The sequence below is a fragment of the Vombatus ursinus genome, unplaced genomic scaffold, assembly GCF_900497805.2.
Source record: "Vombatus ursinus unplaced genomic scaffold, bare-nosed wombat genome assembly UNPS02014801.1, whole genome shotgun sequence".
In the NCBI taxonomy this organism is placed as follows: Eukaryota; Metazoa; Chordata; class Mammalia; order Diprotodontia; family Vombatidae; genus Vombatus; species Vombatus ursinus.
This window is the reverse complement of record NW_020954579.1, coordinates 2,297,274-2,310,654: the sequence shown is the minus strand read 5'-3', so window position 1 is coordinate 2,310,654 and position 13,381 is coordinate 2,297,274. Positions and strand designations below refer to the sequence as shown.

Below are 13,381 nucleotides of genomic sequence, written 5' to 3'. Positions count from 1 at the left end.
CTCTATGTGTGTGGGGAGTTGTGTATGCCTTCTCCTCTATCCCCGCCCCCATCTTCACCTCAACTCAGTTGCTTCACTGCTGATACAAATAATAATAATTATTATAGATGAAATTTACATAATTATTTGTTTTTGAAGTCCCTTACAATATGTATTAACCCTAACTCTAACCCAAGCTCTAATTCCTTTGAGCCTCACAACAACCCTGTGAGGTAGGTAAACATAAAAATGCTACAGTGGATCTGTGATCTCATCGATGTGGACATCTTATCCATCAAAGCAGATCACAACCCATACCTACCCATCTCATCCTGTTTGACTCTAATTCATGTCCTCCTATACATCCTCGGTAAGGAGTTCACCCAACATGCTGGGGGCCTTTCTTCAGGTCCTCTGATGTCACATGCATGCTAATGATTCCATGGGTACCAATGCAGCCCAAACTTCTTTGGCTTGACCCAAGCTTCTCTGTTGAGGTCTGACGGATCTGATTTAGCCACTCTTGTGTGGTCTGATCCCGAAAGGATTTGGGGCTACATGCAGGCCACTTTTCTTGTCCTTGAATACTCTCTTCATGTATCAGTTTCACTTCTACCTCTCTGGTCAACCCTACTAACCCTGAGCACCTCAAAGTGGGGTCTAGATTCTCACGCAGCATTAGGTATTATTATGATAGCAACAATGGGGCTTGATGCTGGATCAGTTCAAAGAAGAGACAGCTTCCAGCCAGTGCTTTTTTGGCCACAGCTCTCCTAGTGGTATCCCGTGTCTCCATTGGGGGGGGAGGGGGGTTGGGGATGGTCATGGTGACCTGCTTGCCACTCCTCGTGTGGAACATGGATTCAATTAGATGGGCTTATGCCAAGGGCCACCGGTTACTTTTGCCTTTGTTCCTGATTTTAGGCAAATGCCATGGATGTGTCCAGGACTGGTAATAATGTTGTAAATTCTAAAGAGTCCTGGGAGGCCTTCAAGGTGGTGGCTATGATGTTCCTGAAGTGGTAGTGGCTATGGCAGTAAGACGACAAATATGTTAGCTTCACTGTCCTTGATGGTAAACAACAGTTTGTTATATCTTTGCTAATATCCTGTATCAGAGTGGTTGGCAGAAGGAAAGAAGACAAAGCTTGGCTATGTGGCTGAACAGTGCCTAACCCAGACAAAATGTAACATGGCTAATTAGCAGTCCTACAAACTGTCTTATGTCCTAAGAAGTTTAAATATCATCCTCCTAGCCTATTGTTACCCAAGGTTATAGGTTATAGGTTAAGTTATAGGTTATAGGTTAAGTTACTGAATGCTGTCAATCTGGGTAATTTTATTAATGTGCACTGTGATTCTTCTATTATTCTGTGATTAGCAGATCTTTCTGTGTAGGAATAAATTACTTGTTTTATAATTGATTGATATTGTACTTTGAGTACTTCTTTTACTTCATTCCTCTCCACCTTTGGGGAATTCCTTAGATTTGAAAGCTATGACTTTTACTGTACATAGCACTATCGCCAGATGACAGGCTTGGGGTTTATTAGCAGAAACAATAAGTTCTAGAATAGAAAACCTAATTCCTCTAATTAAAGGTCAGGCTTTCTTAGCATTGAACCCAGTCCAGTAACCAAACTTCTGGGTATAGAATAGGTGCAGGACTGCAGCCCTCATGGTTCCAGATGTGGTTCCTCAGTACTGAGCAAGGATATATAAAATATAGGCAAGGTAATTTGGTGGAGAGGCACTAGTAGCTGCTGGAGATCATGAAAGGTCTCATATAGGAGGTGATGTTTGAGCTGAACTTTGAAGGAACTTAGGGCTTCTTAGAGATGAAAGTGAGGAGGGAGGGCATTATACAGACAAGGGGACAGCTTGTTGAAAGACATGGTGGGAGGAGATGGAAGGTCCTAAGTACGTAGTATATTATACAATCTCATTATGTACATTATACAACTTACACACACAAAAAAAATAGAAATTAAAAAGATACACAACTGATGAAACAATATTTGATACTAGGATTAATAGGGAGCCACTGAAGTTTACTGAATAGTAATCTGTGAGAACTGTGCTTTAGGGAACAGCAAAAAGACTGGATCATAGAGTGTGTGAAAGGGAGTAATGTACAATTTTCTTTTTTTTCCCTTCTGAAATTTTGCATTTTAGGTTTTTTCCAATTACATTTACAATATTCTTGGAAAGGTAGGTTAAAGATAGCTTATGAAGGTTTCAAAAGTCAAATAGAAGAGATGATTCTAGAAGCAATTAGGAACCACTGGAGTTTGTCAAACAGGGGAGTGAAATGATTAGACTCATGCTTTAGGAATACCTTTCTGGTAGCTGTGGGGAGGATGAAAGTGCCTTCCCCTTTTTCAGATATCTTGAGAATTTATCCCTCGGCTCTGTCAAAGTTGTGTTCCCTTCAGCGCAAACTTCTTCTTTGAGAATGAATGAATGAATGAAAAGCACCTATTAAGTACTTATTATGTGCAAAGTACTTATTATGCTGGGGTTACAAAAATAAAAATGAGACAGTCCCTGCCCTCAAGAAGCTTATATTCAAATAAGGGGAGATGATACACATAGAGAAGAGGTGGCCAAGAAGGGATGTTTCAATTTGGGAAGGTCCAGACTGCTTTTCTGAACTTACTTTCTTTCAGTGCCATTTCCATTTCCTCAGGCTACATAATCAGGACTGTGGTGGGACAGAACAACTGTGGTGACTTCATTGTGCTTGGTGGTAAAAACAGTTTGTTATAAAGTCTTTGCTGATCTTTTCCAATTTTTGTTCTTCTGGTTTCATCCACAAATGCTTTGGGGATGATTTTGCTCAATTGAGTATCTCACCAAACTTCCTTTAAACCTGCTTCTTTTTCTATTACTTTTTACTGTTTTTATATGGCTTATAATCTCCTATCATCCTCCTGCATAAGCTTTTGCAAATTAATTAATATTCTCAACTGATGTTGCCCTTGAGCACCATATTCTTTTTGCATGGCAAAGATATCAGCTGAACGAGGCAGTTTCTTGGCTCTGTTGGTCTCCTCCTTATGGCAAATGTGCCCTTTTAATAATAATAAAAGTCCTTTCATTCAGGGAATTTGTTCTGTGAGGTTTGGATTCAGTCAAAGGGCCACACTTGCGGACCTAGAGGGCCATACGTGGCCTCAAGGCTGCAGGTTCCCCACCCCAGTCCAGAGTATGCAACCTGGTATGTGATGCTATGTATATGTATCTGCATATGATCTATGTGTTGAGTCTCACAGATTCTGAAGGTTGGAAAGGATCCCTGAGGCCTCTGAGGTAAAGATCTCAGGGTCTAATTCATATCCAACAAGGATCTCTGATGCAGCATGCCTTGAAATTGGTCATCTATCTTTTGCTTAAGGACCTTCACGAGAAGAAATCCACTACTTCCTGAGGCAGATTGTTGCATTTTAGGAGAGCTTTAATTGTTAGGAAGATTTTCTAGCATGTTATAGTGAATACAGCAACATTGGGCCAATTGAATAAAATGAAATTTAATAGGGATAAATGGAAAGACTTCCATGTGGGTCCAAGAAATCAATTCCCAAAGAATTTAGTGAGGAAAATGTTGCTAGATAGCAGTTCATGTGAAAAAGATCTAGGGTGTTGAGTGAATTGCCAGCTCAATATAAGTCAATTGTGGTTTGTCCTTCACTCTCAAAGAGAACTATGACATCGGGGAGATGATGACATGACTTGCAATTGACTGATTTGAGTGAGGGAGGGCTGTGCAAAGTCACCAGCCTCACTTTCTCCTCCAGAACCCTCTGGGTGCAGTGGCTAGATATTGATCAGGACAACTGGAGATGGCCCAGGATGCAATGGGAGACCTTGGGCCTTTTAGAGACCTTGGCCCTTTTAAGCTGAGGTCTTTTCAAGTTCTCACTTTGAGTGAGGCAACACTCATTCAGTCAATACTGTGATATGGCAGACGAGAAAGTGAATATGGTCCTTTACTGCATTAAAAGAGTTAAGTCACTTAACTTCTATGACTTCAGTTTCTTCATCTGTAAAATAAAGGGCTTGCACCAGATGCCCTCTGAAGTCTCTTCCAGCTCTAAATTTCTAATCCTGTGATCCTCCTTCACATGAAAACCCTTTAAATACCTAAAATATACTATCATTCCTTCCTTCTTCCCCTAAAAGTCTTTTCTTCTTGAAGTTAAACATTGCTAATTCCTTCAGCCAGTCTTGATGTGGATGAATTTATGGACTTCTGCTATTTTGACTGTCTTCCTATGTTCTTCCAAAAATATGATCCTAAACCTGAACACAATACTCCAGAAGTGGTCTGCACATAGTAGGTGGACTACCTGTATGACCTTGGTCAAGTTACTTAAATCCCTCTGGGCCTTAATTTTCTCAATTACAAAATGGAGGAGTTGAACTAAATGACCTCAGAAGTCTCTTCCAACTCTAAATCTTGATAGACCTTCCTCATTCAGGACAATAAGCCTTTGAATGCAACATAAGACCACATTCGGTTTCTTGACTGCCATATCATACTATTAACACATATTGAGGGGAAGTCCACTAAACCCCTATATCTTTTTCATATGAACTACTATCTAGTAATATTTTCCTCACTAAATACTTTGGAAGTTGGATTTCTTGAACCCACATGGAAGTCCTTATCCCTATCAAGTTTCATTTTATTCAATTGGCCCAATGTTCTACTCTATCAAGATATTTTTGAATCCTATCATCCAGACCATTAAACCAATTCTCTAATTTTTGTGTTATCTTATAAATTTTATAAGCAAGTCATCTATTCCTTAATCCAAGTGATTAATAAAGGCAGAGAAGGAGATAGGCAGCCTTTGTGGAGGTGGGGCAGGCCTGAGGATGAACTAATGGTAGAGAATGAGCAGTATGGCTGGGTCTTCTTGCAATATGGAAATTCCAGTCAAGGATTTATCAATCATTAAGACGGACTCAGAGTAGAGTCATCTTGGAGTGTCGGACAGCTGACATATAGGGAGAGCAGACCCAAAGGTGAGCCAAAGCATAGGTGGAACATACCCAAGGATGTGAACAAATAGTTCTTCTTTTTCTTTTTTTGTTGGGTGCCCCTGGGCTCCTGGTTCTTGGCTCAGCTCTGGATGACCCTATTCCTTCCTCTCTGTTTTCAGACTCTTAGAAGTCTCTATTTGGTTCTGAGACTGCTTCTTCTTTTTATATAAATTCCTCAGGGAAAAACTAAGTCTGTCCCACAATGGCTTTGATTGAAAAGGTTGTACAGGCCCTGTTCATACTAAGTTCTGATTAATTGATTCCATCAAGAAGAGTTCTTACCTAACAAAGGTAACCATTTTAAAATAAGATAACCAGTGGAGCCCATCCTTATATGTCTGATACATAAATAAAAGAGCTGACCCCTGGATCCAGTGGGAATAGCTCCATGATTGCATAGGACTCCCTGGCCTTGAAGAGAACAACCAGGCTGTCTGCTTTCCAGAGAATCTGAGGCACAATTTAGGGAGCAGAGACACATTCTAGACAGAGAGATACAGAAAAGCAAAAGGAAAAAGGGAAGAAGCAACTTTTGAAATGGGACCCTGGAAACAGAAAAGAGAGCTAGCTACAGACTCAAGAGAGTCTGCCCTGACAACCAAGAATTGAGCTACGGAAAGAAGCAAACTCTAGTATCCCAGATGACTGCATAAGGACTTTATGCAAAAAGGACTTTCAGGGCCTGCAGTTCCAGAACTGTGAGTTGCCTTGATACATGTGTTTGCTACATGTGGACTTCATTATCATTATACTTGAAGTTTATGCCCACTCTTTCCCACAGATGTTATATATAGTTGTGGGAGAGTGTATCCCAGGTAACTGGGGAGGGGAATATTATGTAGCTATAGTTTTTTACTACGCAATTTTGGTAAATGTTTTTGCTAAGAGTTAATTGTGTCTTACCAGCTGATTGTTAATGGGAAGTACACCAGTGGGGGCTCATGGGCTATACTTTTAGAAGCAAACATGCACAAGGCACTTCCAGAACCTGAGATAGCAGCACTCTTTGGGTACCCACCTGCAGGTACAAGATGGGGAAGTAGCCCAGAAGGGGTGCTACACAATATTATTCAACCTACTTCTTTTACCTAGCTTGTTTTTGTTTTGTTGTGTTCTAAATACCATTTCAGAGTCATATTCCAGTAATGAATCTCATCCCACCAAGTCTCAATGATACCTATGAGGTCAAGTTTGCCTCCTTGTCTTAAGGTCCCCAGCTCATCTTGCTAACAAAATATACATACAAATCCCTAATTCATCTTGCTAATAAAATGCACAAACCATATTTTGTGCATTTGTGTACAGGCATCTGAGGCCTCTGCTTCTTATTATTGATTCCTTTCTTGGATTTTATCACCTATGAACTTCTAGGTATCTCCACTGCTCTTCTTCTTCCTACATTACAGTTTCTCTATGGAATCGAGATGGTGGATAAACATAACTACTTTTCTCATTCACTTTTACTTTTCAGTTTAAAGTTCTTCTGATTAAATTTGCAAGAAAAGGGGCAAATCTATTCCTTCCAGCCTTTCTAGACAGATGTATCCCATCCTTGGCCAATAGCTTGTCATTCCTAAATTATAAGCCATAGTCCAAAAATCCAAATCCCATTATCAGACATCATCTTCTTAACCAGTTTACAATTACTCCCCAAATCTGAGTCTCTCTTTTGAAGTCCTTGACTTTAGTGGGCAGCACTGATGATATCACCACCTGTGCCCCTAAGGTCTTTAGGTTCTTTCCCCAGACTTTGTAATTGTTAGCAATGTTATCTAAGCTACCTTCTGACCTTATAATTTGTGCCCACATGAATCATTAGAAGTGGGTAATAATCACCAGGCCTGACAAATCAAGTTCTCTGTTATGGCATGGACACATGCCCTGGAAAGGCAGTAGACTTGTCTATTGTTGTTACCAGGTTAACAAATAGTTAATTTGGTGCCCTTCAGCAGGAAGTCGCTAATCACTTCTATTTGTCTCCTTCCCCTGAACCTTATGGAATGCTCTCTCACCTGAGGACACCTATGCACCTACATTATTTTTTGGAATATCTACTTTTTCTTTACAATGCACAGTTTTCTCCTTTTTAGGAAGAGCTTAGCTCCAGGTATTAGGTGGTCCTTTTCCCTTTTCTTCTTTGTAAATGCTATTTCATCCTCCAACCTCCTAACACATGGCAGGGATCCCCTGTACCTCTGCAGATCTTTTTTTTCTTCTTTGTTTTCACATTGAAGCCTTTCTTCTGTAATTTTTTGGTTTTTCTGTTTTTGTGCACAACCTGGAGGACAGAGAGCAATTTCTCAAACCCTTTTACTTTCTCTTCTAGGATGGAGATCAGCATTCAGTTTGAGCATAGACAGCAGACACTTGGCTGTACCAAAACTGAAATTATCACACACTCAGTGCAGGATTCTCCCTGCTCTCTGTAACTTGCTGGAAGTGGGATCCTGTTTGTAACTACCATATCCAACCTAGATAATATAAAGCTATGTGCCATGGATCTGCATCTGACCTATGTGTTTGGTCTAAGGTATGTAACCCTACATATGATAGGATGTATTAAGTACTTGAATACACTCTTTCTTTGGTCTATAGTGTGCAGTTTTAATATAGATGTCATTTCATGTCCTGTCATGTAACTAGAACCTGTATTCAGTATAATCTGCAGGAATGTCGATTTTTTTTTAATAGGAAGAGGATACAACAGGTACATCTGAATAATAATATATTCCCCAGAATGCCTGGGCCCAGAACACAATCACTCATTGCAGAAATTTCCAGGAATCTATTTCCCATGAGATAGTGTATCAATGACATAGCTAGGAATGAGGGCAGTAATGGCAAGAATTATAAAGATGAGAGGATAGGATTTTTTTTAATATACTGAGTTTAAAATTTCATTTATTTTTTTTCAATCAGCAAAAATTCACCTTTTATCTCCTCCTCCCAATTGATAAAAAAAAAACCAAAAAACTCCTGTTATAAGGATATATAGTCATGCAAAACAAATTTCAGCATTGGCCATGTCCAAAAAAATATATGTCTCATTCTGCACTTTATATCTTTCATCTCTCTGTCAGGAGGTAAGTTACATATTTCATTATTATCTCTCTGGAAACAGAGTTGGCAATTATACTGATCAGAATTCCAAAGTCTTTCACAAAGTTATTTATCTTTACAGTATTGTTGTCTTTGTATACATTGTTCTCCTGGTTCTGCTCACTTCACTCTGCATCAACTCCCAGGTTTTTCTGAAACCATGCCCTAAATAATTCCCTATAGCATGATAGTATCCCATCACATTGATATACCATGACTTGTTCAGCCATTCCCCGACTGATGGGCATCTCCCTAAGTTCTAATTCTTTGCCACTGCAAAAAGAGCTGCTATAAATATTTCTGTACATTCTCAGAATTTATTTTGTTCAAGATTAAACTTTTAATTTACTCTCCCTCTAATTTCTCCTCCTGCCTTTTCTTCCTTCTTTCCTATTTTCCCATTGAATGAAGCGTATTTCCTTACCCATTTCTGTATGTGCGTGTGTGTAGGTGTATGTGTGTATATTCTTTCCTATTTTGACCACCTGAGATAAGACTGAGGTTCAGGTATCAGATGCTCTCTCTATCTTTTCCTCTTTTTTCATATAGATTTCTACTTGTACACCCTGATTATGTAACTTTTCCTAGCCTTAAGAGGATAGGATTTTAATGAAGGTTTCTGCCAGTGTTAGAACCAGGGGAAAAGACCAAAGGGGCACCCAAGACCACAGTGAGAGTGTAAAGAACCCAGGAATCCCATGATGTTCCTGAAGCCTCACAGACATCTGAGTGGTCTGGGAGGGGCAGACACTGGCTGACAATCCCAGTGGAAAGCCAGAGGCTACAAGGTGGCCTATTCCTGTTCCCTATTCCTCATTCTACCTCTATTTTGTATCTGCTCTCACTATCAGAGTAGTGGGTTTAGAGGGTCATGTTTACCAAAATACTCAGAGAAAGGGGCTAGGATTGTACTTGCTGACGAATGTCTGTGATGCTGTTTTTGTCACTCGAGACGTCTACGCTTCTTTAAAAATTTCTTCCAGTTACAATTAAATGTTTCAACGTTTCAATACGGAGCCTATTAATATGGTGAGCAACTGAGCTAGACTGGAGAAAATTTCAGAAGTTTGTGGTCTTCAATTGGGTGGGTGGCAAAAGGAGCCAGATGAGATGAATTCCCATTAAAAGTCCCCTCAGAGGCAGTGGTCAGAAGCAAAACAGACTTTTGAGGAGAGACAGGATGAAAAGAGAGAGAAGAGAAAAAAAAAGAAGGGATGGAGGAAAATACACAGCTAGTAATCATAACTGTGAATGTGAATGGGATGAGCTAACCCATAAAACAGAAGTGGATAGCAGAGCAGATTAGAAACCAGAATCCAACAATATGTTGTTTACAAGAGACATGCTTGAAGCAGAAAGACACACAGAGATAAAATAAAGGGCTGGAGCAGAATCTAATATGCTTCAGCTAAAATAAAAAAGACAGGAATAGCAGTTATGATCTCAGACAAAGCAAAAGCAAAAATAGACCTAACTAAAAGAGATAATCAGGAAAATTATACTTTGCTAAAAGGTACCATAGACAATGAAATAATATCAAAAAAAATTTTATGAGTTTCCCTGATAAAGCGAAACTTTCATTTCTCAAACATATAGGGAACCAAGTCAAATTTATAAAAAATAAGAGCCATTCCCCTATTGATAAATGGTTAAAGGTTATGGATAGGCAGTTTTCAGAAGAAGAAATCAAAGCTACCTATAGTCATAGGAAAAAAAAATGCTCTAAATCACTATTTATAGGAGAAATGCAAATTAAAACAACTCTGAGGCACCACCTCATATCTATCAGAAATGATAAATGTTGGAGGGGATGAGGAAAAATAAGTACATTTTGGTGGAGTTATGAATTTGTCCAACCATTCTGGAGAACAATTTGAAACTATGACCAAAGGTCTATAAAACTGTGCATAACCTTTGATCCAGCAATACTACTACTAGGTCTGTATCCCAAAGAGATCACAGATAAACGAAAAGGACAAACATATACAAAAATATTTATAGCAGCTTTCTGTGGTGGCAAAAAAATGGAATTGAAAGGATACTCCTCAACTGGGGAATGGCTGAATGAGTTGTAGCATATGACTGTGATGGAGTACTATTGTGTTATAAAAAATGAGGAGAGGGGGTGGTTTCAGAAAAACATGGGAAGATCTATATAAACTGATGCAAAGTGAAGTGAGAACTGGGACATAGTAGGCACTTAATAAATGTTGATTAATTAATTGCTACAGCCAGTATGTGTCAGAGGCAAGATTCAAACCCAAGTCTCCTGGCTTTGAAGTCAGCTCTTTTTCTACTACATCAAAATCTACTTATTTCTTCTCCTTCTCCTTCTTCTTTTTAATCCTTTTTTTTCTTCTTCCTCTTCCTCCTCCTCCTTCTTCTTCTTTTTATTGTTATTATTATTATTATCTTTTATCAAGAATGCCCTAGGTAGGTGCATAAATTATTCACAAAAAGGATTTTATAGAGATGAGATGGGTCAATTGTTATTGATATCTCTTTCATGTCCTATGGGGGTAGTAGTAACACTCATGATTTTCCCTAATTATTCAGTATCATTAATATATACTGAGAACTGATGCTTCAATGACTTTAAAATTGTCACCTCTTGCATAGATCTCCTCTGTGTATGGCCCAGCTACTCTTCTCAATTTTATTTTCTTTAGTGACATTGCTATTTCCTCATGAAGCACCTTGGGGATTGAGATGAAAGAGGTAGGTACTACAGTTATTATTATTATTGATTCTTATTCCCATTTTATAGATGAGGACACTGTGGCTCAGACAGACTGACTTGCCCATTGTCACATACTCAGTAAGTGTCAAGAGGCAGGATTTGAACCCACATCTCTCAACTCCAGGTCCAATGTTGTTTCTAATACACCATATTGCTTCTCAGATTGGGCAGCGCAGTTCTGCCTTTACTTACCTCCTTGTAGCCAAAGACGATCCTGCCGTCAATGTGCAAAGCTGCCTGGAAGGTGAAGCTCCCTGTATTCTCATGACCCTGGAGGTAGACGTGATCCCACTGTACCACAAAGACTGTCCCTGAGGGAGAGGAGCAGACACCCCAGCTGAAAAGGGAAGGAAAGATGGGGGTGGGGAGGCTGAGAGAGGGATCTTGCAGAGGGTATGACCAATGCATACTGAGGTCATAGGATCATAGATTTTAGAGCTGAAAGGGACCCTAGAATCCAATTCCTTCTTTTTACTGATGAGGAAACTGAGACGCGGAGGAGTTAAGTGATTTGCCTGAGGCCACACACATAATAAATGGCAAAGCCAGGATTTGAATCCAGGTCTTCAGATGCCAAATCCAACACCCTTTTCACTATACCACACCACACACACATAGGTTGTGGCCCCAAGGACTGAGTCAGGGGTGTATTGGAGTTAGCCTGACCTTGTGAGAATCTATTATTAAATTTTCTATGTGTGTATTTATACCTTGGAAACTGGAAAATGCTACAAATCAAGGCCTGATTGATTATTCTGTTGACTGTAGAGATTTAAGAAAGTGATGGAGAAAATGTTAATGCAGATTAAACTTAAAAATGTGTCACATGTAGACTTGGTGTTAAGTATTTACCAGCACATCCTGCATGTCTTTTTCTTCACACCTATTCCCACCCACCAACATGAAAAGAAAGAAAACTTTATTCTCCTTGGAAGGAGGCCTAGGAGATATTCTGGAGGAGAAAAGAATTCTCTGTAGTTGTGGGAATACAGGAAGGGGAATGGATAAGGTGGCTTCAAAAGGAGTAGGGGATGGTGATGGGTCCTACAGTACTGCCCACCTTGAAATTCTTTCCAGTTTGCAGGGAAAATATAGGTGTGTGGTGGCTGAGAGGATGTCTCACCATTGTCAAAGTATGTGACTGTGGAATTTGGGGAGTATCCAGGGTTGAAGTTGGCCATTAGAGGTGCCACATACTGGGTGGCTGTGAGCATCCGATGGATGACATCCCCCATGAAGATGAAGCCTATGGGAGGAAGGGGGAAGGAGAGAGAGATGTCAGAAATAGATCAATCAGAGCAGGCTATTGTGAAAAATATAATTAGTTACTTATTTTGTGATTTTGAAATAAACCCTTAATTCAGTTTGATTATGGAATTAACAACATAAAATAATTTGTATCTGTATTATGGAAAATACACAGTGTACTTTTTGGTAAATAAATATTAAGCCTCTACTATGTGCCAAGCACTGTGCTAAGCATGAGAAATACAAAGAAAGGTAATACACCCTGTCCTCACAGAATAACAGTCTATTGGGGAAGACAACATGCAAACAAACAACCTATAATACAGGATAAATAAGAAATAATCAATAGCGGAAAGGCACTAGAATTAAGAGACTGGGAAAGGCTTCCAGTATGAAGGTAGGATTTATTGTTCAGTGGTGTCTGACTCTTCATGACTCCATTAGGGGTTTTCTCGGCAAAGATACTGGAATGGTTTGTCATTTCTTTCTCCAGCTCATTTTACAGATGAGGAAACTGAGGCAAACAGGATTAAGTGGCTTGCCCAGGGTCACATAAGTATCTGAGGTCAGATTTGAACTCACCAAGATGAATCTTCCTGACCCCAGGTCTAGCACTTTATCCTATGCACCACCTAACTGCCCCCTAGGTGGGATTTAGGATGAGACTCAAAAGAAGCCAGGGGGAGTCAGGAGGGAGAGATGAGGAGGGAGAGCTTTCTAGGGGGCAGATTTGACTCATGCAGCTACAACCACCCTTTTCTTTTTCTTTATATAATTACTCATTTGAGTTATAGCTATTAGATAATACTATCTCCCTCCTTCTCTCCTCCTAGATATGTGAGTCATATCTAGCTCCATCTCTGTTGGTCCAAAGCCTGTAATTGGATGTAGAGTGGTTTCTAGAGCTGTCTTGCTATAAGACAGAGCTGGAGAAATGGTCACTAGGTGGCCCCCTGCCCTGCCCTGAGTCTGGATCTTACAGAAAAAGGGTCTCTGAGTGCAGATTGAGACTTTTTTTTTTGACATGATCATTGTGGGAATTTGTTTTGCTTAACTATACATATTTGTTATAAGGGTTTTGTTTTTCTTTTTCATTAGGGAGGAGGACATGAGAAAGAAAGAAGGTAGATTCTCATTCATTGAAAAAATAAGAAACAAAGAAAGAAAGAAGGAAAGAAAGAAAGAAAGAAGGAAAGAAAGAAAGAAGGAAGGAAGGAAGGAAGGAAGGAAGGAAGGAAGGAAGGAAGGAAGGAAGGAAGGAAGGAA

General features: G+C 39.6%; 1 protein-coding gene across 3 annotated transcripts in view; it reads right to left on the bottom strand.

Annotated features, from left to right (window-relative positions):
• The window catches only part of PLXDC1 (plexin domain containing 1), a 107,692-nt gene that overhangs the window by 61,212 nt on the left and 33,099 nt on the right, over positions 1-13,381 (bottom strand). For all 3 annotated transcript variants that reach the window (XM_027872667.1, XM_027872669.1, XM_027872668.1), the window contains 2 exons: positions 11,991-12,113; positions 11,060-11,178 (listed from right to left, as the gene is read on the bottom strand). In XM_027872667.1, coding sequence (XP_027728468.1) covers positions 11,060-11,178; positions 11,991-12,113 — 242 coding nt within the window. The remainder of the gene's footprint in view (positions 1-11,059; positions 11,179-11,990; positions 12,114-13,381) is intronic.